At 42.5% G+C, this 22684-nt stretch overlaps 2 protein-coding genes and 1 pseudogene across 7 annotated transcripts in view; 2 read left to right on the top strand and 1 right to left on the bottom strand.

The window, feature by feature from the left end:
* LOC148731907 (uncharacterized) overlaps positions 1-3028 on the top strand; it is a 4184-nt gene extending 1156 nt beyond the window's left edge. For 2 of the 6 annotated variants that reach the window (XM_088761536.1, XM_088761534.1), the window contains 3 exons: positions 1-111; positions 405-481; positions 763-1417. The exon at positions 1-111 is cut by the window's left edge. In XM_088761536.1, coding sequence (XP_088617662.1) covers positions 10-111; positions 405-481; positions 763-913 — 330 coding nt within the window. In that variant the 5' untranslated portion in view covers positions 1-9 and the 3' untranslated portion in view covers positions 914-1417. Of the gene's footprint in view, positions 112-404; positions 482-762; positions 1419-2716 lie in introns of those variants that run through there. The other 4 variants (XM_088761539.1, XM_088761538.1, XM_088761537.1 and 1 more) reach the window with 4 other exon arrangements.
* A 2610-nt stretch (positions 3029-5638) lies between these two features.
* Positions 5639-22098, top strand: LOC111318861 (VWFA and cache domain-containing protein 1). Its single transcript, XM_088761963.1, is given in 13 exon segments — positions 5639-5862; positions 8212-8346; positions 14117-14715; positions 15208-15400; positions 15839-16088; positions 16527-16607; positions 16878-17196; positions 17307-17495; positions 18133-18488; positions 18645-18792; positions 19086-19327; positions 20192-20334; positions 20684-22098. Coding segments are annotated over 13 exon segments (3744 nt in total). The 5' UTR covers positions 5639-5688; the 3' UTR covers positions 21599-22098.
* Positions 8806-13997, bottom strand: LOC148731906 (uncharacterized; annotated as a pseudogene).
* Positions 22099-22684: the final 586 nt, after the last annotated feature.

Raw genomic sequence — 22684 nt, 5'->3', positions numbered from 1 at the left:
ACACTGATAATGCTGCTCAAGCAAAGAGTTGGTGATGCCAAAAGATATATCAATGAACTTTGCAAGCAAGGACTGGACACAGAGTGGTGTGTATTCTGCAAAGTTATTAAGGTAGGTTATACCTGCAATGCTAAATGACATGCATTATAGCGGAATAATACAATAACGCAAAACATATTCAGCCTACCGGTATTTGTTATGCAATTTATTTATAATCAATTAGTGAGAGCTTTCTTGGCTTTCTTGACTTTACAGAAAGGCAGACGAAAGGTGTCCATAAAAATGAACATATTCTATCTGTGGTGAACAGTGACTATATGTATATATCTACAAATAGTAGTGAACATTATATGACTTTAGCTCAGTTAATTCATAATTGAGTGATACATGTAATTTATTTGTAGGAATGTGCCTCTCCTGATGTTCCTTTTGGGGAAGCCTTTGCTGAGTGTTTCCTAAAGAGCAAAGCAAATATTGGTGGGTAGGTACAACTCTGCATTTCTGCATTGACATGCATAAAAAATTCCAGCTTGCAGTATGGTATTTCACTTTCTATTGGAATACATGTCTTTAAATCTCACTTGGGATACTTAGTTTGATGGACAGTTGGTATACTGCCGGCTAACAGTTGGCCAACAGTCGGCCGGCAGACTTTTAGGGGAGCTGTTCTTCACTTTTACCCAGTTACCGGCAAAAATATGGTAAGTTTGGATTATAAAGGTGGAAACTGAATTCACTGTTTTTTTTTTCTGTCTGTTTCAGATGGAAGGGGTTAAGAGATGACTTGCTCTTTCTCCTTGAAGAGGAGCCATGTGATGTTAATTTATGTGCTCTGCCTGCAATGTATAGCATTTTAATTTTTAAATTCTGTGCACCCATTGTAGTAAGGCACAGTCAACATTGTTTTATTTAAAAAAATCTATTTTGTTGAAGTCTTTTCCTGTAACAATATTATTTTGTTTAGTGTTTCCTGGTCACTTCTGAGATATATATTTATTTGTCATATTTCTAAGATTTATATGGCATTCAGCGTAATGCCGGAGAGCTTCTGGGATATAGCAAACTTAGTTTTTCATTCACTGTTAATAGAGGGAAATTATGTCTTTCCTTTCTGGTTCACCCAGGCTGAAGTCCTTCATTCAGAGTAATGCCTGAGCACTTCTGGGAAATAGAACATACTTTGCTTTTCATTCACTGTCAATATAGGGAAGTGTTGTCTATCCTTTCTGGTTCACACAGGCTGAAGTCCAGGCATTCAGAGTAATACCAGAGCACTTCTGGGATTTATAACATACTTAGCTTTTCATTCATGGTCAATATAGGGAAGTGTTGTCTATCCTTTCTGGTTCACCCAGGCTGAAGTCCTGGCATTCAGAGTAATGCCCGAGCACTTCTGGGATATATAATATACTGACCTTTTTATTCATGGTCAATATAGGGAAGTGTTGTCTATCCTTTCTGGTTCACCCAGGCTGAAGTCCTGGCATTCAGAGTAATGTCTAAGCGCTTATGGGATATACAACATACTTAGCTTTTCATTCATGGTCAATATAGGGAAGTGTTGTCTATCCTTTCTAGTTCACCCAGGCCGAAGTCCTGGCATTCAGGGTAATGCCTGAGCGCTTCTGGAATATATAACATGTTTAGCTTTTCATTCATGGTTAGTATAGGGAAGTGTTGTCTATCCTTTCTGGTCCACCCAGGCTGAAGTCCAGGCATTCAGCGTAATGCCTGAGCACTTCTGGGATATACAACCTACTTAGCTTTCATTCAAGGTCAATAATGGGAAGTGTTGTCTATCCTTTCTGGTTCACCCAGGCTGAAGTCCTGGCATTCAGCGTATTGCCTGAGCACTTATGGGATATACAACATACTTAGCTTTCATTCAAGGTCAATAATGGGAAGTGTTGTCTATCTTTTCTGGTTCACCCAGGCTGAAGTCCTGGCATTCAGTGCAATGCCTGAGTGCCTCTGGGATATATAACACACTTAGTCTTTTCATTCATGGTCAATATAGGGAAGTGTTGTCTATCCTTTCTAGTTCACCCAGGCTGAAGTCCTGGCCTTCAGTGTAATGCCTGAGTGCCTCCTGGATTTATAACATACATAGGTTCTCATTTATGGTCAATATAGGGAAGTGTTGTTTATCCTTTCTGGCTCACCCAGGCTGAAGTCCTGGCATTCAGAGTAATGCCTGAGCGCTTCTGGGATATACAACATACTTAGCTTTTCATTCATCGTCAATTTAGGAAAGTGTTGTCTATCCTTTCTGGTTCACCCAGGCTGAAGTCCTGGCATTCAGTGTAATGCCTGAGCGCTTCTGGGATATACAACATACTTAGCTTTTCATTCATGGTCAATATAGGGAAGTGTTGTCTATCCTTTCTGGTTCACCCAGGCTGAAGTCCTGGCATTCAGTGTAATGCCTGAGCGCTTCTGGGATATACAACATACTTAGCTTTTCATTCATCGTCAATATAGGGAAGTGTTGTCTGTCCTTTCTGGTTCACCCAGGTCGAGGTCCTGGTATTCAGTGTAATGCCTGAGTGCTTCTGGGATATATAACATACTTTAAGTTTTTTCATTCATGGTCAATACGGGAAAGTGTTGTTTATCTTTTCTGGTTCACCCAGGCTGAACGGAAGTTCTGCTATTCACAGCAATGCCTTAGTGCCTCTGGGATACCTACTATTCTTATTTATTTTGACATTCACAGGTTAATCTAGGGAAGTGTTGTCTATCGGCCTTACTGGTTCACCCAGGCTGAAGTCCTGGCATTCAATGTAACGCCTGAGCGCTTCTGAGATATTTGACTTACTTAACTTTTCATTCATGGTTAATATAGGGAAGTATTGTCTATCCTATCTGGTTCACCCAGGCTGAAGTTCTGGCATTCAGAGTAATGCCTGAGGTTTCCTGGGATATATAATGTGAAGAAATTCTTGTGACGCAAACTTTTCTGTTATTTGAGCTCTTCACCTATATCTACAGCAGAGCAACAGGAATAAATAGTCGTTTGAGAAAAAAATTTGAAAAACAGCTTCATTTACTGTTAAAAGACGCCCTGCAAACCGCGATGGGAAGAGAACGTCAAAACACAAAATGCTGCCAAAAAAACTCAATAAATAACACAAGGCAAAACACTGCTGGTACATTTCTTTGCCAAGCTAGATCATGAAATCTCTGATGCGACGTTTTTGTAGGACGTAAACACACGACGACGATTGATTTCCTGACAAACTGTGTAATATGAGATAATATAAAGTATGAAACAACACGTAATAACGCGCACAGCCTCAAATGAGCGATATACCGTATTTCCTTGAACAAGTGCCCATCCCTCGGCCATTCAAACTTGTAGCTCTGAATAAGCGCGACACCGGAACCCTTTCTTTTTCATGCTTTCTATACATTTCAAGCGTTTACTACCTTAGATGAATATGTTGGGAGAGATTCTTGCTTTAAGAGTTATATACGCCGATGTATTACCTTTCCTTTTTATATGGCTGGCTTCGCAAGCGGTGCAAGATGCAGCGAATTCTGTGAGCTGATTGGCTATTAACCCTTGCTAATTTTTCGTTTTCTGCGGTGGCCAGCATTGAAGCCATTTTGTCCTCGTGTAAACTGCAGGCAAGCTCTCGCTTGGCTTTTAACGCTTGGCTCATGTTTGAGTCCTCCTGCTTGGTCAATAACGCATTACTGGATCTACTACCACGCTCCATGTTAATTTCCATACCACCCTAGCGCACAGCGCTTGACTCAGTATTTAAAGTTGGTTTTTCGGAAAAAGTCAACGTCCCACCCCTCTCAAGAAGCTTTTAGAAAATAAAAATTGAAGGACTTTCCAAGGATTGGTTGAATTGATTGGGGGACTTGCCCTGAAATTCATGGACTTGCTAGACAGTACGAACCCTGTTAAAGTTCAAGGGAGTTTAAACTTGTTCGTAACGTGTCATTAAACGAAAGTTGGTCTTTGTCTGTTTGAAGCTTTGTCAGCTTGTTCAACATCTATCTTGATTTGAAAACAATTATTACTTCCCCCGGTCTCTGTTTCTTCACGATTTTAATCATCGTTGCGGAGGAGGTAGCGCAAAAAGATTTTCAACACCAGTGCCTTAATCACATCGTACCTATAATGTCTGTAGTCTCTCGCAACTATCTAGAGGAATCCGGCACCAATATAGGTCATCTGAAGACCAGTGACAAAGAATCTTATGAGTACTGCATGAATATAGTTTAAAAACACTGGAAGAGTGCACTGTGTAAACTATAAATGCGACATGAAGTATCAGTGAGAAAAAGCCGCCATGCATTGTGGACTCTGCGTTAAACAGCAAAAGAAATTATAGGTTGTAATACGCCGAGTTTATTCTCAATAACTGGTATCCGGATGCTCAAAAATTAGAGCACGGAGCGTCAGCTGTCAAAGATTCCCAACATAGCGGAAAAAAAGTCGTCGGTTCAGGAATTTACTTTGTCTCCGATCCGAAAACAAAAATGGGGTAAAATTGATTAGAAAACAAAACACTCAGGCCGCCAGTTAAATGTCGTAGTAAATAAGCGTCGCAGCCTGTGTTAGTGTTAATGAAGTCAACTAAATCCGCAAGCATTGACTAAGAAATGTTTCTTCGACGTGACTGTATCATTAGCCGCAACACACTCCGGGCGAGCGCTTTGTCTGATCACTATTTTTAAGCAAATGAATAAAGGCTGATAGTTTGTAAAGAAACTGTTTGGGGCTGCGTCGGTGGGGGTAACGAAATAATTTGAATATATCAACAAACTTGAAATGGTAAATTGGCCACCGTCACGATTATAAAAACTGACGTTTCGAGCGTTAGCCCTTCGTCGGACGAAGCCGTCGGCGTTAGCCCTTCGCTCTGACGAAGGGCTAACGCTCGAAACGTCAGTTTTTATAATCGTAACGGTGGCCAATTTACCATTTCAACTTTGTTGATATATTCAAATTATATACTATTTTTAAGCGCCGACCATGTACACTTTTTTCGGAGACGGCTTCTTTAATTACCTTTTCGCGCCATAGGATGTTGACACAATTGTGTAAAAGTTGACGCCTCTATCAGATTAGGAGCGAAATACGATCAAAAATTTCACCCAAGCAAGCCACTGGTATCCAGCAAAGAATGCGGACTAAAAGTACGGATTCTCTGCTAGATACCTAGATTTTTTTTGGTTGCTAACGGCGTGAGGCTCGTTATATGATGACCATTTCTCTGAAGCTTACCGTGTTTCTTAACCACTGCACTCTATCAACTATGGGCATACTGAGACTGTAAAGAAAACAAAGGGATGGGTAAAGATCTTGCGTTGCAATAGATGAGCTCACATCTACTATGCATGCATATTAACATAAGCCTTTTTGAACTTCAGTTTTAAGTGAATCTGATCACCCAGAAAACCCACCCTCCTCCCGTCTAGGAGAAGCTTTTTGAATAATGACATTTCGTTTCACCCCAGTGCGAAGGTTTCGTTACACAATACCATTACTCTGGTTTCGGCTGTGGTTTTAAAACGCCTTTTGAGAGTTCAAAACAGTCGCGCAATTAAAATGCCCTGCGTAATGCTTCCATTCAGATGCAAATTGCTAAGGAATAAGTAGAATAGGTTTACATTATAACTTGACAAACACTGAATGGAACCTGTTCACACGAGGAGGTGAATTTCAAAATGCTTTCTATTTACAGAGCTCGCGGTATGAATGGAAATCAAACTGCCCTGATTTTCTTCATATACTTATTTCTCTTATCCCGGACCTATGCAAGTTTATTAATCGAGCCCACTTTCATAGGACAAAGGCTTCGAACCTTCGCGAAGGAGGCCCTCGGTGTTGACGAGGTGCAGGTATGTAGAAGAAAACACATTTTGCCGTGGTTAAATCCCCGAAATATGAAAGTAAATAGCAGTGTAAATCAGAGCGCTCTGTAAGCAAACTCGTGAATGGTTAGATGACTAAATTATTTTTTTTGGAATATGCTTAATGTTATCTGAATGGTTTAGGGAATTTTGTGGCTGATTATCATATTTAGAGTACGAGCAGTAAATCCGATTTCGCGTTGACTCTGTTGGCTGAAGAGATATGATTAATTCTTTCTCTAGTCAATAACTATTCCATGTAATGACCTGCCAGTCAACACGAGGAGGGTGTTCTGTCGGTACCTACTCAAATCTTGAATCAACCAATACTAAGGCAATTGTTAAGGTATACTGATTTACAGTATAAGTCAATGAATCAGCCCTTTCAGACTCAACAATATTTATTTCGTACTAAGAACGTGTTTTACATGAGTTTGTTATGTGAACAGCGACAGAAGTGACAGAAAAACTATAAGCGAGCTGAAACAATGCAATAGTAAACTACAACAGAAGTGGAAGAAATGCAAAACGCGCATAAGTTTATAATTGTCGTGACTAATTCATTATTATAACATAGCCCGCGTGCTTTGCCCATATAAGTCCTATTGAGCCGCTATATCAACAAATTCGTTATTTACGCATGCCCGTGCGTAAATAAGATGACGTGAGCTTTTTGTTTTTTTTTACCTTGCTGCAGAGTTGCCGTCCTGTTAAACTGCAGTGCAGTTTTCTTTCTCTTTAAAATGAGTCTTCTGCTGCAGCCACTGTTCGTCAAAATAACAGTGTGGTGGTTGCCCAGGAAAATAAATGCAAGTTTCCTGCAGTCTGTCTTCTCCCATTGCACCGTGCACGGCAGCGTGAACAATATTTTGAACAATCAAAACCCTTGATAACTTCGGCCCCAGGCCTTTGACTTGAGAAACATTTTATAGTGACACTTGAGTTCATTTATCTTTGACTTTCTCCATTTTCCCCGTTAATTTTGAGGCCTTTCACTCACAGTTATGGGTTAACTGGATCAAATGTTTGGCTCAAACCAAAGTAGAAAATATGGCGTGTTTTTGACCAGACAATAGGGAAGTTTGTTTACATTTTTTGTGCTGTAACCGCCGTTGATACTATCTCGAAACTCATTCAGGTTGGCCTACGTACAACCTTGTGGCCCGAACAGTAAAAACATGTGTGTCTTGTCTAAGCCAAGATTGGAAACGAAAACTTAAACTAAATGCCGCTGTAATCTCATGCGCCAGCATTAACATGCGCGTTGTGAGAATCTTGTACTCTATCTCAATAAAAAGGCTTCTTCGCGAAACATTTTACCTGCTTTGAAGGTAATTGTAATTAATGAAGACAAAAAACACCATGATTGCAAATTAAAGGTAAATAGTGAAACAAAAATAGTTTAATTCGTGACAATTAACTTCTGCCTTTTGTCTGCGTTAATTTTGTCAACTGAGTGTTACGCATACGAATAATGATATTCAAGTCCATCATTTCTAACCTGTTGCATGCCAAATGGGGCTGTTCTTTGTTCCAAGTGACACGTGTTCAGTTGTACATCGAAGCTGGGTTCCTGTAACTGCAAAAATAGTTCGTCTCATTCCAAGGGAGCAATGTGTAATGAATCCGTCGCGGACACTGCGGTCTTCTTTAGCAAAGTAACTATCACCCACAGCTTTGGATTTGTTTGAGGAAAAAACCTTTGCCTTTCAAATTGAGTCAGTGTCCTAGTACATTTAATTCTTAGGAGCGTATATTCTCGTTTTCCGTAGGTTTCTCTTGACAATTGCCGCAAGAGAACCACTCGCGATTTCCAAGACGTGAGCGACTGAGCGGGTCACCTTTCTTCTTGAAACTAATTTTCCTGTCTTTCTCTCTCTTTCTCCCCACTTGCTATTGCTACGTCATAGTTTCGTCATAACAAAGAAGGCGGATTTTAATTTGAAAATGCTGATTTTTGGAACGTAATTGTTCGCTACTAAGACACTTTTAGCTCAAATGAATAGCCAGTTAGGACAATGCAAGCAAGGAACTTTTGATGTAAGTAAACTTTTTCTAGATGGTACTTTCCCTTTAAAGAGCACGCCAGGGGGCATAATTTCTACTCTAAATTTAACTCATAGTTTTAACAATAATCGACACCAGAGCTCCAACAAATATCTAACTCTGAGACTCAGTTACCAATTCTACACGATTAAAGTGCGTAACCGGGAACTAATAATATCTTCCGGCTTTAGAAATTATCATGTCATCCTTTAAAGATAATCCGTAAGTCCATCTGAAACTAAGTCGGGATTAGCTTAGTGTAATATATTTCTTTGTTTAATTGTTTCATAGAAGTATTTTGATAGCCTCCAATACTACAAACAAGACTTAAAAGGAAGCAGTATCGTTCCACTGGCAAATAAACTCAGCGATAGATTCAATACAAGTGTCGTGGGGGCTTTACTACTCGCTTGGCGAATTAACGAAAGGTACTGAGACTCTGTAATTTTCTTCTTTATTCTCCTATACTGCTGCTTCTACTACAGCTAATTTTCTCTCTCTTGTTCCACTGCTTATTTTCTACTACTTTCAGCAAGGAGTGCTCCAGTATTAAATACAAAAATCACAGACATGTTTGGGTTAGCTAACCATGGGGATTTCCCAGACAGGATGTTCAGTGTGGGTAAGACTCAAGGTCAGTTTTACCAACCCAAACATGACCACCTAGCAAACTAGTTATCCTCAACCATAACAAGCGCCAGTAAGTAACGCGAACTACACAACGAATACGCTTTATTTATACACGGCGAAAACAAGATGGAAGATACACAATGGAGAGAAAACAGTCAGGCGTCACTCGTATGAGCGCGCGCATAAAACTAAACAAACGCCGCAGGACAACCTTCTGGCGCAACGTCTTTTTCGTTCCTTAACGAGAACAAACTATAATAACAACGGCTCAGTAATTTTGCAAAAGTATAAATGCTGAAAGTGGTAGGACCCTAATGCATGACATAGTCTTTCAAGTACGATGGCGGTTTACGGGACCGCTGGGGCCTTGGAGGGGCTGGTTGCGCACGGCTTTCGTCAGGGTTAGAGTAGGACACGTCGGGTTCGACCGGGGCTCTGGGAACTTCAGGTTCCTTAGGATCGGACAGGGTTTCTCCACCGTCGCCTTGAGGGAGTGGGATGGAGGTGTCCAGGGATTCAGGGTTGGCATCGAACGGATGAGTGATGTCCAACGGTGGTTGAGGGGGGTCGGGAACGGACGCTTGTTCATCGTGGACTTCATCATCTGCTTGATTTACGCAAGAAGAGGGGGAGTTGACTTGTGTGGGGACGACGTAGCATTCGGACAGCTTGACCTTGTAAGAAGAAGCTCTCAACTGACAGCCGGAGAACTTCTTGACAAAACACCATGGGTCGTTTATCTATGTAACGAGGTAGCGGTTTCGGGCGTGGAGCTTGTTCCGATCTGACACTAGATAGACCAGATCGCCAACTTTGATCTGGGGTTCGGGTGGTGCGAGGCCTCTGGGATTCTTGGCATGCTCACTGGATGAGTGGTTGTTCAGACGCTGTTGGTACTTAGCAAGTATAGTGTTGTAATCTGCTAGGGGACGCTGGTTACCGGTGAATTGGCTTCTTTGAGTCCACAGCTCGCGTGAAGAAAGTCCCTGACGACGTAGACGAGCGTTGAGGCGAGCAACAGCAATAGCTAGGCTCACTTGGTCGATAGGACCACCACCAGGTTCCTGCTTTAGTAGTTCGTCCTCGAGCTCTTGTACTGCCCTTTCTGCAACAGGGTTCTTGTTCTTGTTTTTGATGCGGCCAATGTCAAGCCAAACGTTTAGGTGTTTGAGGCCGTCGTTGTTGCTTAACGAGACGAAGGCAGGGGCGGGGTCGACACGGATAACGGCACGTGGGCCATCGATGGGGTGCAAATCTACAACTAGACACGTTAGGGCGTTTCGCAATGTGTCGTATTTCTCGTCTGCGATGAGGCAAGCAGCGGTGTAAGACGTGGCACACTCTCTAAGAACGAGGATTAACTGACGCTCACGTTTGATGACGTCGTCAGCGAAAGCAATCCCGATAACATCTGGGGGATCCTCTGACGTCTGGCTGAAGAGAGTGCTTGGAAACTTCCGGAGTGAAGCGCACGTGTGGCAGGATGATGAAACACGTGTCAAGGCAGGGCCCATGTCTAGGGCGTAAAAGTGGCATTGCACGACCATTTGAAGTTGGTTCCGAGATGGGTGGTTGAGACGCACATGAAGGGCGGTTAGCAGGCCATCGAAAATGGATCTGGGGACGACTATGGCCTCGGAAGTGGCGGCAAAGGGATGCTCACGTTTCACGACGAGGAGGCCGTCCCGAGAAATGGAGGCGACACTCAGGTACCTCTTGACGTCTTTGAGGTTGGTGAGTTTTTTGGAGGGTCGGGTGCCTTGTTTTAAGTGTGCATGCACGCGTCGTAGGTCGGGGCAGCCATTTTGGACTTCCCGCCATGTGGAGCGGGTAGTGTAGGGGAGAGGCTTGTTGTTATCAATTATGTCTTGCACGGTCACATCACGGACAACAGAGTCTTGGGTCGTACTGATGAAAGAGCATATTTGACAGTTTGGTTCCGAGCAATCTGGGGCGTTTCGACTGGCAAAGTCTGACGGGAGGTTTGCAGAACCTGCTAGGTGTTGCAGGGTGACTTGAAAGCGGCTAACTGTAGTAAGGAACGATGTTACTCTTGGGCTGGCGGAAAACTCCCCTCTGCAGAGTTTTTCCACGGCTTGAACACACGGTTTGCTGTCGGTTAGTACGTGTGCGCGATTTCTAGATTGGGTGATGTAGGGGCTGAAGTGCTTGACAGCTGCTGCAATGCTTAACGCCTCGACTTCGCACGGTAACCATTGAATCTGATGCTTGCGAAGTTTGGCGCTGAAGAAACCTGCAAGGTGTAGGCCATTGTCGCGAGTGATGTATAAAGTAGCACCGAGACCACGTTGTTTGACGGAACCGTCCGTGACAATCCACAATGTATCAGAGGGGCGCGGGAGTGTGATGGGTCTTGACCCTGACAAAGCTTGTTGTGCAGAACGAAAGACCTTGGTCAGGTTTTCGTCCAAGCTAAGGGAGTCTGGCGATTGCATTCCCGAGATCGCGCTTTCCAGAGGGTCGATTATTGAGGCACAGTCAGGTAGAACTCGCCCGAGGACCTTGTAGGAACCAATGAATGAACGCATGTCCTTAACAGTTGTAGGGAGAGGGCATGAAGACAGGACAGAGATACGATGAGGACTGGCAGATAGGGTTCCTTGTGACCATACCCATCCGAGGACTGTCGTTGAGTTAGGGCAAATGACGGTCTTTGAGGGGGAGAGCCGCAAATTACATCTGTCGAGTTGGTCGAGGACGCGGGTCCAGATAAGTAAGAGCTCTTCGGGTGAAGAGGAGCCACAATATAGGTCGTCGGCTATTTTAGCGACGTGTCCCTCCTGTATGAAGTCGCCGAGGACGCGGCACATCATCTCCTCCAGTGCAGTTTCAGAGCCGGGCATATCCATAGCTGATCGGCAATAGACACGTATACCCCGGAAAGGGGTAGCGACGCCGCAGTATTTGCGAGATTCTTTAGCCAGTGGAATCTGATAGAATGCTCGGCTAAGGTCGGTTTTGATTATGAACTTCCAAGGAGCAATAGTACGCAGGGTAGAGTCTACATCTGGCATCAATGAAGGTTGGGGTTTGCTGCACCGACCGACGTCGGCAAAGGCGGTAACGAGGCGATGGCCACCGGAGGGCTTCTTAACCAGAAATGAGGGATTCAAGTACTCTACGTGGACGTCGACCTCCTCGGGTTTGGAGAAAACGTGATCTTTTTCAAGCTCGTCGAACTTTTCCTGTAGCTCGATCAACTTATCGCGATCGCGGGGGTACAAAGGGAGACGACCTTTGCGTTGAGGGGGTTCCACGGGGCCCATGTTCACGTGGGCTTCGATGGAACCTGCGGCGCCATTGTAGCCAGGTAGGTCCTGACCAAATACACGGTCATGCTTGAGCAAGGCTTGTTGGAACTGATCACGAATTGTGTCTTCAAGAATGTTGTTGGGGTCTAGCTGAACGCCGTGGGAGTATGGAGTGTTGACCTTTGGCTGCGAGGGGGGAGAAGGGACTTGGGAAGGATTGATAACTGGAACATCTTGAGTAGTGTGGCGGGCGAAGCAGATGTGTTCGTGGCGTCTAATGGCCTGTGGTTCGTCGGTGTCGTTCGTTATGCGGGCTTTACCATCTATGGTGACTACCAGTTGTGGTTGGAGCCAGGAGGTAGGGGTAGGCTCTACGGCAATTGTGGATTCGGCTCGTAGCTCTGGAGGTACTGTGACTTCGACGAAATCAGCGGGCCAGACGACGGTGGCGGGGGTTGATGACCGAAGGACGTAGGAGGATGTTTGTCTCACGGAATAGGATCGGTGGCTCTTGACTGGAGCTTCGGGGAGGTACTTGGTTGTTTCCTGCACATGGATTGTTACTTCTTGAGTTGCGGGACGTATAGTGATGTCATTGGCAATGAGGAACGGAATACCTGCTAGGATGTCGACATCTAGATCCTCTACGACGAGCGCTTCGAGTGTTAACTTCATCTTGGTGCGTGACAGTGTAATGTGGACTTCACCGATAACATTCAAGGGGGTCGTCCCATCGGCCAATAGGGCTTTTTGGTTGGACTTGACGATGTTGAGGTTGAGCTTGCGTGCGAGGCTTGCCTTAATCATGCTTGTCTCAGCGCCAGTGTCAAGGGTCAGACGCACGGGGTGCTGCATGTAGAAAGCACCGAGTGAGGGTGAATGGTTGGAACTGACCCTACGGGAGAGGGCCCGTGCTGACGGGGGATGTTCACATTCGTCGTCATCGAGCTCAAGGGCGCCGACACCGAGGTCGTAAGGTGTTATGACGATGAGCTTCTTTGCATAGCGGACACACCATGGGACGTCTAGTGACCACTGAGTTACGTGGGCTGGGTAGACGATAGGGTGGCCGTTGAAGGGGTCTTGGACTAGATGTAGATGTTGATGTGGAAGCCCGTAATATTTTGGAGTCAGCGGCGGACCGGATCTCTTCTAGGAGTGAGTCGAGAGCCTGTGATATCTCCGGTTTCAGTGATGCTAGAGTCCTGGAGCGCAGTTCCGTACCATAACGTTGTTTCACGAGGGTTGGTAGGTCGGAGTGAACGAGGCGAAGCCAGGTTAGGATCACTAAGTTTTCAAGGGATGGGGACAACTCTTCGTCGGAGGTCACGGTTTCACCATAATGGGTGATGGGGCCATTGGCGACTAGGAGGTTATCCTCTACAAAAGACATGAGTCGCTGAAACAAATCTTCAGGTCGTTCATTGGGTTCGAGTTTTATGTTGTTGAAGTCGATAAAGTGGGCGCCAGTGGACTGAAAGCCATAATGCATCCTAATCATTTGCCATATTCCGTTCACCGAAGTCGCAGATTTCACGATTGAGTTTCTCGATATAACAGGACAATAGTTGGCTATTTGGCCTAGCATCAGGTCGAGATGGGCAGCCTTTTGGTATGCTGTTCGTCGTCGTGCTAGAGGAACATTTTCGCCGTCGTTTTGTAGACCTCTTGTGGGGTTTGCAGAAGTTTTCTTTTGCCAAGAGACACCATCGCTTAAGAAGGAAGCAAAATTAGCGTCGAGGGACAGGATATATTGAAGATTCTGTCGCCAGGCTTCAAATGAAGTAATTGTTTCTGATTTGGTGAGAGACCATTGCTTTGGTGCACGTGTAGTTGCCATTCTTGCAGGCTATGTATGATTATCTCGAAGGAGAACACTGTACTTAGCTCTTTTTCCGGTCGTAGCGAAGGCCGGCTCTTTGTTGGACCTTTGCCAGTAGTTCGATGACTTAGTGTTGAAAGTGTAGGTGGGTTTTTGAACCGCTGCCACCACGCCAGTAAGTAACGCGAACTACACAACGAATACGCTTTATTTATGCACGGCGAAAACAAGATGGAAGATACACAATGGAGAGAAAACAGTCAGGCGTCACTCGTATGAGCGCGCGCATAAAACTAAACAAACGCCGCAGGACAACCTGCTGGCGAAGAGATTAAAATGTCTAACACGGTAAGTGCTGAGCCAAGTTCAAGCACACACTAAAAATAAATGATCAAAACTATAGATTCATCAAAATAGCACATAGGGGCGAAAAGGCGAGACTTAATAAAACAAAAGGCAAACCTAAAAATACTTGAAATATCAATCCTTGAAAACGCTCTACAGCACAAGATTTAGGATAGCAGAGCGGCTTAAAAATGCTGTCGAAGCTGCATACGGCAGGTCCGAGGAACCGTTTCCAGAGTGCTGTAAATTCCAAAAATCTACACTTAAGTATGATGTGAGGTTTCGTTCCGAAGTAAATATTAGCAGCATGTGTCTGAAGATTGCCGGAACTGCTCCAAGAAGTCCAGTCCATTTAGACAAGACGATTTTGAAGGAAGTGAAAGCCATCTCAGATCAGTATCCATCAGTCAAGTGGCAATATTTCCGATCAGAGGAGGGTGTCATGACAAACTTTCCAGCATATGAGGACCCAGTAAAATGTGATGGTTATGACCCACGTTTCCGCCCGTTTTACGTAGAAACGGCTACACCTGAGGCTAAGGATGTGGTGCTTGTGATTGATTCAAGTTTTTCTATGATTGGAGACAAACTGAATACAGCCAGGGAAGCTGCGAAAACCGTGCTGGATACATTGAACCCTAAAGACCAGGTTTTTAAGCTAGTTGTTACTATATTGAAGTTTTTATCTACACATCAAGTGTACAGAAAACTCACTTTAAAAGACCAGTGCTTTTCAACAAAGTTCTAGGAAGGTTAGGTTTAGGGTTAGGCTTCTCATGAGTGAGAGTTTTTTTTTTTTTTTGATTTTTCCTCCTACCGTAAGCAGGTAATCCTCTCCAGGGTAGCATAACACTGATGGAGACAATTGTAACTAAACATTCCCGCTTTTGCCTACACATATTAATATCAAATCCAATCTCGAAATGTCAATAGGCCGATCCAGCCCCTAATAAAAAAAAGGCTTCATTGTACCCAGCAGGAACAGCGATTGTACAAATTCAAACAATTACTCAGATTACTGCGAGCAATTATCGAAAAAGGCTGTCAAGACGATGATGGAAACTTAGTCGGTTATGACGTCACTCTATAGCAACCAGCCTTTTCGAATATTTGAACTTCCGTTTACCTGTGGCTCGTGACGTGACTTCGAATAGAAACGACGGTCGTTTCTATTCGAAGTCACGTGACAATATGGCGTCGTTCGAATGGTTAGACATGATCTGACCTGTTTTCAAAGGTTCGCAATGTAGTTCTTTCGACTGAAATCGTTTTTTCTGAGTTCGTCGGAAGGACCCTCATTCATCCACTCCTCCCAGCGCCTACTCATGCTTACGGGCAGCCTGTTTATTTGGACATCAGGACCTTGAAACCAGAGAAAGAGTTCGAGGAAGTCTTTGAATCAATTCAAAAGTAAATTTAATTTTTTCAATCATTCGTATCCACCGTTTATTCCATAGCAAAGCTCTCAACATCGAAATAAGTATCGTAGTCTCTTTGTGTCCAATTTCAAGACGAAGTTTATAATTCCTAAAACACGGTTTAGACGTAGATTTTTCCAGTTAAAGGTGCTTTCCCAAAACGGCTTCAAGTCATGGAGATTTTCTCTACTCTGTTTCTTCCTCACCAATAGATCACTTTCATAAATGGCTGCCGGATTAATATTCTTTTGTTGAAATTTGAATTTGCCCGAGTGGCCTCGCTTGAGATAATGTATTCTTTTGAATCTTGTACTGGAGAACGAGGCCAGCCAGGCAAATTTATATGTAGACAAAATAATTTTAATCCGGCAGCCATTTATAAAAGTGGTCTATTGAAGAAGGTTCGACTGAGAATAAGAAAATATAGTTAATCTGATGAGACTCTGATGTTATTTAGTTTGACGCGCACTATCTGCTCTTTCAGGAGAATTGCAGGTTACAAAACATTTGTCGCAAAGCGATTTTTGCCACGAGGTGGAACAGAGAAGGAAGGAGTGACAATGCAGGAAGTTAATGCTGCATATTTCTGGACGCCAAACGAGGACATCGACTTCTCCCTTGGCGTCGTTGTGCCAGTGTCCCATTCAAAGGATGAGTTAATTTCGCCATCAATTTCAAATGGTGAGTTTTTCTACACCTAACCTTCGGTTTGCAATTAAGGTCCTGTGTTTCTCTTTTTAATTTCCTCCCTGCCTGAGGAGGATTTTCAAATTAGCCTCAGCCCAGATTTTGATGAGCTACGAATGAACTCGGTATTTCTAACACTCATTCTCTGCATGGAAGGTAACTTGAAGGCAAGCTGGCAAACATTAAGAGAGGTTATGAAGGATATCGATGTCTTATATTTACCTACTTCTTGATAGGAAAAATATAAATAGAATTTAGTAGTGGATATCTCCGAAGATGTTCTTTGTGTTCCACGTCTTGGGGTCGATTTAGAATTTCAGATGGTAAGACTGACTCTGGGTTTCACCGCACATTCTTCCAGTAACCTTATCTGCAAGTAACATCATGATGACGAGTATATTAATTGACTAAAACTTGCTGCTACTTCTATAGGATACAAATTTGACTACCACCGAGTCGACCTATATAATCCTGGAAAACTATGTTCTCATTTTGGAACAACTGCGGCAAAAGGTAAACGAGGCCATTCTCATCTGATTACGACTAATCTTGACCATTTCTGATTTGTTTTCTCGGAAACCAACGATAGTTTAAATGATGTATCCACGTTTTTTTCGAAAAAACCCAAAGGCTCTTCAAGTCAGGATAACCATTCTCAGTTACCTTGACCGTATAGAAGGCGGTATTATCAACCCGTAGCTACATAATTCTAAATGTACGACAAAAAAACTGCTCGTACTTAATGTTCCCAATTTAGAACATTATGCACTTTGTTTTTGATAGAAATAACAAAGGTCAAGTTTGCTCCAGGGGCGTTCAAGGACCCATACAACTACATTGGCATGGATGAAACAAAAGCTGATGTTGAGTTATTAAATGCTTACATGAAAGATGACACGGGAAAAGTGACCAACCCTGGCCTGAAAAATGGTATCAGGGGCACAGTGAGAGCAACATCGAAAGTGGAAGACCTGTGGCTGCGTGAAAAAACTGACCTCACGCAGTATTTGGTTTGGCGGTACTTTGGGACATCAAATTGAATCTTCAGGTCCACTCCAGGCACCGCTGAAAACAAACTTTACGACCCAAGAAAGAGGGCCTGGTTAGTAAGACAATGTTTCCTGTTAATAGAAGGAGTCTAAACCTCTTTTTTTTTTTCAAACACTCGTTGAATCGTAAGAAAATCGATGGACTGATTTATCATCTCTTTAGGTATCTTACCGCCTTGGCTAACACTGGATTAATTGCTCTTACAACTCCGTACTTGGATATGGGAGGAGCTGGAGTAGTGATAACTGCTGGCCGTTCCTTGCACCGCGGAGAGTCGAGTCGCGTTCACAAAACTAATGATGAAGTGTTTGGAGTTATGTGGGCTGACTTTCCACTCACGTATTTCCATAGGTACATAACTATTACATATTCGATATCAACTCGTTACTATGATGAAGAGCCTCAGTAGAATTTACAGAAGCTATCTTAAACACGAGACATTTCGTTTCTATTTTGTTATAGGCACCGTGCCGAACTAGTACTCAGTCGACATCAACTCCTTACTATGATGAAGAACTTTATAGAATTTAATGAAGCTAGAGACATTTTTTTTTCTTTTTTGTTAACGAAACACTAGCTTTAACGTCAGGGAAACTACAAAGTTTAAATGTGGTAAGATGGAAAGTCCCAAAATTTGAAGGGCTAATGCAAATTTAAAAGGTTGATAAGAAAGCACACAGGTAGACAAGGAAAAGACTGACACGAATTGCAAACTGGTAATTGTTTTTCGAAATTTCTGAGATGTAAAACTGTTACACAATCATAGCATAGCCCATAAAGAATGTAGCGTATGACTATATTGCAAATACTGTTGGAAAGAAAAACTCAGCAGAGAGAACATGGTGTCTCACGAAAACAACAAACATTTTTATGGAGCATTCCCCAATGGTATTCTATAAGGAATGTCTGCATGAAATACCTCAATATATTTTCCATAACGAGTATCTGCATAACCTACCTCATTATATTTATATCTTATATTTCACAGGTTGCTAACTGATGTGTATCCAAAATGTAAGGAGACCAAATCGTACTCTAGTTTTGTAATGGACAGCGCTGGCTTTCTTGTCATGCACGAGGATTTCTTACTTTCCTCAGCCACAGCGTCAGATCTACAATATGTACATATTACAGAGAAAGAAAAGAACATCGCCGAAGACCTTATCAAGAAAGATTATTTGATAAAAAAGCAGTGCCGCCATCTGGATGAGATTCAGAGACAAAGCTTTTATGAAGTTAATGGAGATAAAATGCAAAAAGATGGTGGAGTAGATACTCTAAGAAGTGACGCAAGATGCTCGAAATACCAACTAAGACAAATGAAAGGAACTAATGCTTACTTAGGTATGTCATACTTTAAAGTATGTCATACTTTCTGTTGGGCCCGAGTTCTTACTCTGTCGGTCCGTTTTTCCATCCTCTTCTGTTTGTTTGGTTGTCTCCTGTTGCTTTTTGTATCGGTTAGAATAACTTTACAGTTTTAGTCTTTTTAATTCACAGGAGTTGCTGTTAGAGACTCATTTTGCCCTCAAGAGGCATGTTCCTGTTCTTCAGATAATGTCTGCTTTCTTCTCAACCCTACGTGTGAGTGCCCTTGTACCTCACCCCTGGAGTTTCATTACTGTCGCAGCCTTCTCCCCAATAGGAGGTAAGTTGCTCTAGTCACCTTAAAGTAATTTGACAGCTCTATTCGGTTTTAAAAGATCTAACACTGCTGAAGTACTCAACACCATGAAGATGATACGACGATATCTAAGATTAACAGGTAAATTTGATGCAAGCCTTGTCGATCACGAGAAACGCTTGCCTCAGAGCTGAATTAAAAAACTCAAGAATACAGTTTTCATAAGTGTGTTACACTGATACAACAGAAAATGTTTAAGCCACTGTTCAAACCTGCCAGGCATTTTTTTCACGTAACGTATTCATTTCTATCTTTAGCCTACCAATCTGCCCACCTTCATTACCAAGTGCTGAACCAACAAGTGATCCCACCCCTTCTTTTTCTTGCGATTCTGGATCTGGATTAGAGAAGTGCTTCATTCCTCACTGTGGTAAGAGAAACACTTCACAAGAGTGCGACGGCGTAGTGGGATGCTACTGGTGCGAACACGACAAGGATGATATACCATTGAATAAACCGTACTGCGCTGGTGCTGACGTTTGCTTCAGAGGAAAGGAAGGTTAGCTGCTATCTTCTTGCTCAACTGATAAAGGAAGAACAACAAACATATGAAACATATGTGTGAACTGCGGTTATGAGACGTATATGAGAACGATCCTTCGCAGTAAAGCACTATTTGAGCAATAGTGAAAATCAGACCTGAAAAAAATTTCAGGCCTGTACGGGACTCGAACCACTGACCTCTGCGATACTAGTGCAGCGCTCTACCAATTGAGCTAACAAGCCAACTGGGAGCAGGCCATCAAATTAATTCGATATAAACCCGTAGATGATAAATCAAACAACAACAAACATATGAAACATATGTGTGAACTGCGGTTATGAGACGTATATGAGAACGATCCTTCGCAGTAAAGCACTATTTGAGCAATAGTGAAAATCAGACCTGAAAAAAATTTTTTTCAGGTCTGATTTTCACTATTGCTCAAATAGTGCTGATAAAGGAAGGTTAGCTGCTATCTTCTTGCTCAACTGATAAAGGAAGGTTAGCTGCTGTCTTCTTGCTCAACTGATAAAGGAAGGTTAGCTGCTGTCTTCTTGCTCAACTGATAAAATCATGTCAGCACTCCTAGGGTTTGACTCCAACGTCTGCCCTTTAGCTAGCTGCTGCTGACTTCACCTTTTACAGGAGTTAGGGAAATTTAGTTGCAATCAATTTTGTATGTTCGTTTTACCTCTGATTGTGTTCGATTGTGTGTCGAAACTGCATGCAGCGTTACTTGTGTCACTTTAAGTAGTTAAAACTAGATTTTTACCTTACAGAAAAGGAGATATTTCATGTTTGCTCTCTAGCATGCTAATAATCGACAAATTGTTCTTAGTAAGCGTCTTTAGGTTTTTTTTCAATGCCATTTCTTTACAGTTGAACCAAGAATATGTCCAACTGATGCTCAAGGAAACAGCATAAAACTGAGCAGTAATGGTTCGTCGTTGCCGTCTGGAGCTATTGCTGCGATCGTCATAGGATGATTGGCTGCTGTAGTAACAATTATAGTTTCTTTCCTGGTGAGGACTCAACATATATTCCAATACATTTAGATTGGTAATGATGACCTGTAAGATGCATCCATTGCATTTTTTTTTTAAATATTTTATAATTTATGTTTTCTTTATGTTTGGGGCTTCTCTCCTTTATAAAATTTAGTACTCATTCCACTTCGTTGTCGGAACGTAGGTCGAAATTTCCAGGAGGGTCTACTATTCTTTTATCAAAACAGTTAGCTCAATTATTAGCCTCTCCCCGAAAATAGAACTCACGTTATTGATGGATGGCTGCTGTGAAATTTATTTTTACTTTTCTATTTATAACAATTTCGCAACTTAGCTTCTTTCTCCCTTACCTTTGTTTTTCCAGTTGATAAGACATTTTCGTAACCGTAGTCAACCTCCCATCAGAAAGGACACCAGTGCATCCATGCAACAAATCATGGATCCTGAAAACCCTGAGGGTACCTATTTCGTTAATAGAAATCGTCCGCCAGCACCTATTCCTCCGAAACCCGAGCCGCAACTTTCCGACTCCGAAGGATATTACGAAGACCCTGACGAATTAAGGCGATCCCGTGAAGCTTCAGTTAGTTCCATTCCGTGGCCAGCACCTTATGAAGAAATACGGATCCGGGGAAGTGATAAACCTCCTACACCAGAAAGGAAATTAAGCACTATCATAGCTTCAGGTCTTTCTCGAACTACAAGCCTCCCTCCTTCTACTAATGACGGAAGAAGGAAGTCTGTTGGAGATCATTCCATAGCCCCAACGAAGCACCACTCTGTGACCCGCCCCACTGGACCAATAAAAATGTATTCTATCGAAAGTCGTCTGCCAGAAGTTGATGATGGACGACGAACGTTGGCCGGTATCACCGAGCCCTCTGTGGACCTGATTAGGAACACATCTGGGCCAAGGTCCATGGGACCAATACGAATGAATTCCATTGAGAGCGAACCTCCTGAACTTCCGAAAAAGAGGCGTCCATCTGTTGTGCCCTCACCACTGTCCATCTCCGAGAAAAGTCTGTCAACGGATGATAAATCACAGACTGTTTCTCCTTTTGTTAACGACAATCAAGAGCGTCACTATGGAAACATATCTCAAACCTTGCCTGAAAAAAATGACTCATTGGCTACCAGCGCGTCGTTGTCTACTGATGAATCAGCAAAGCAAGATGTGTTGGGTAGGCCAACTCCTTTACATCGTGACAGTGGCGATTCTATTTCCCTTGATCCTCATGGTTACATAGAACTTATTAGCGAGAACGCGGCCGTATAGGACATTTGAAGACGTATCAGAGGTGAAGAAACTCTTTGTACTTGCAGCTCATTGCACTGAGAAAATAGAGAACTAGAATGCGTGATAGAAGAGTACTTGTAATTGCATTTTTAGATTTGTTACTTTGTCCATCGGACGATAAAACATGACGAAGTAGAAGTATACTGGTATAGGCGAATTACTTTTATAAGATCATCATCTTTTAAATTGTGCCAAGCGCAATAAGATTGCTATATCTTCATAAGCTTTTGTACTAGAACACGTGGAACAAGGGGAAGAGATGAACAATTAGCAGGGTTCACGGTGATAACAGCTTTTAAAGACTGATACGGTTATTTACACGGTCATTATCATTGTAACTTATAACAGTAGATGTTGAACGGTATATTGCGAGAGAATCTCATTTTTGAAATCTAAACGGATCCTTCAGTAATCAAGGATGTTATAGCTATGAAATAAAAAGATCATATAAAATATAAATAAACGGTCGAGAACTTTGACATCATTCTATGTTATTATTCAATAAGGCTTCAAATCGGTTCACACTTTGGGTTTCATTTTGTTACTTAAATGTAGCCTATGCAACACTCTCTTTATGACAAGAAGATGTCACCAAAGATCAGACAAATTCACACATTACCGGCAACAGTCAGTAAATCGAGTTGGCTCATATTCTAGTATTAGGTAGACCTATAGGTAGAACAAATCAAGACATACGTAGTTTGTTGGAAAATTCTTTTGAGTTCGAGAAGATCGATCAAGTTCAATTCACGCATAATTAGCGTCATTCGAAGGTCGATTTTAGCCCATTTTTGGTGGCCTCGTTTGTACTTGTAAAAGCAGTTAAAAACTTACTTACTCCACAAACTTTTAGAACAATGTCTGACATATGCTTTCACAAAAAAGTAGAATCCCTATTTAATATTTATATGAAATCCAAGAAGTACGAATGAGAAGTTTTGTGTTCAGATAAAAATTCATAACCTTTTTGGACTTCGTACTACAGTATAGACATTAGCAATAAAACGTCACAGTTAATTGATAAATTTCATCTGACAAAACTTGGTGCGCAACAAGCAGCTGTTT

The sequence above is a fragment of the Stylophora pistillata genome, chromosome 5 (genome assembly GCF_964205215.1).
Source record: "Stylophora pistillata chromosome 5, jaStyPist1.2, whole genome shotgun sequence".
Lineage (NCBI taxonomy): Eukaryota > Metazoa > Cnidaria > Anthozoa > Scleractinia > Pocilloporidae > Stylophora > Stylophora pistillata.
This window is presented reverse-complemented; position numbering and strand designations above follow the sequence as displayed.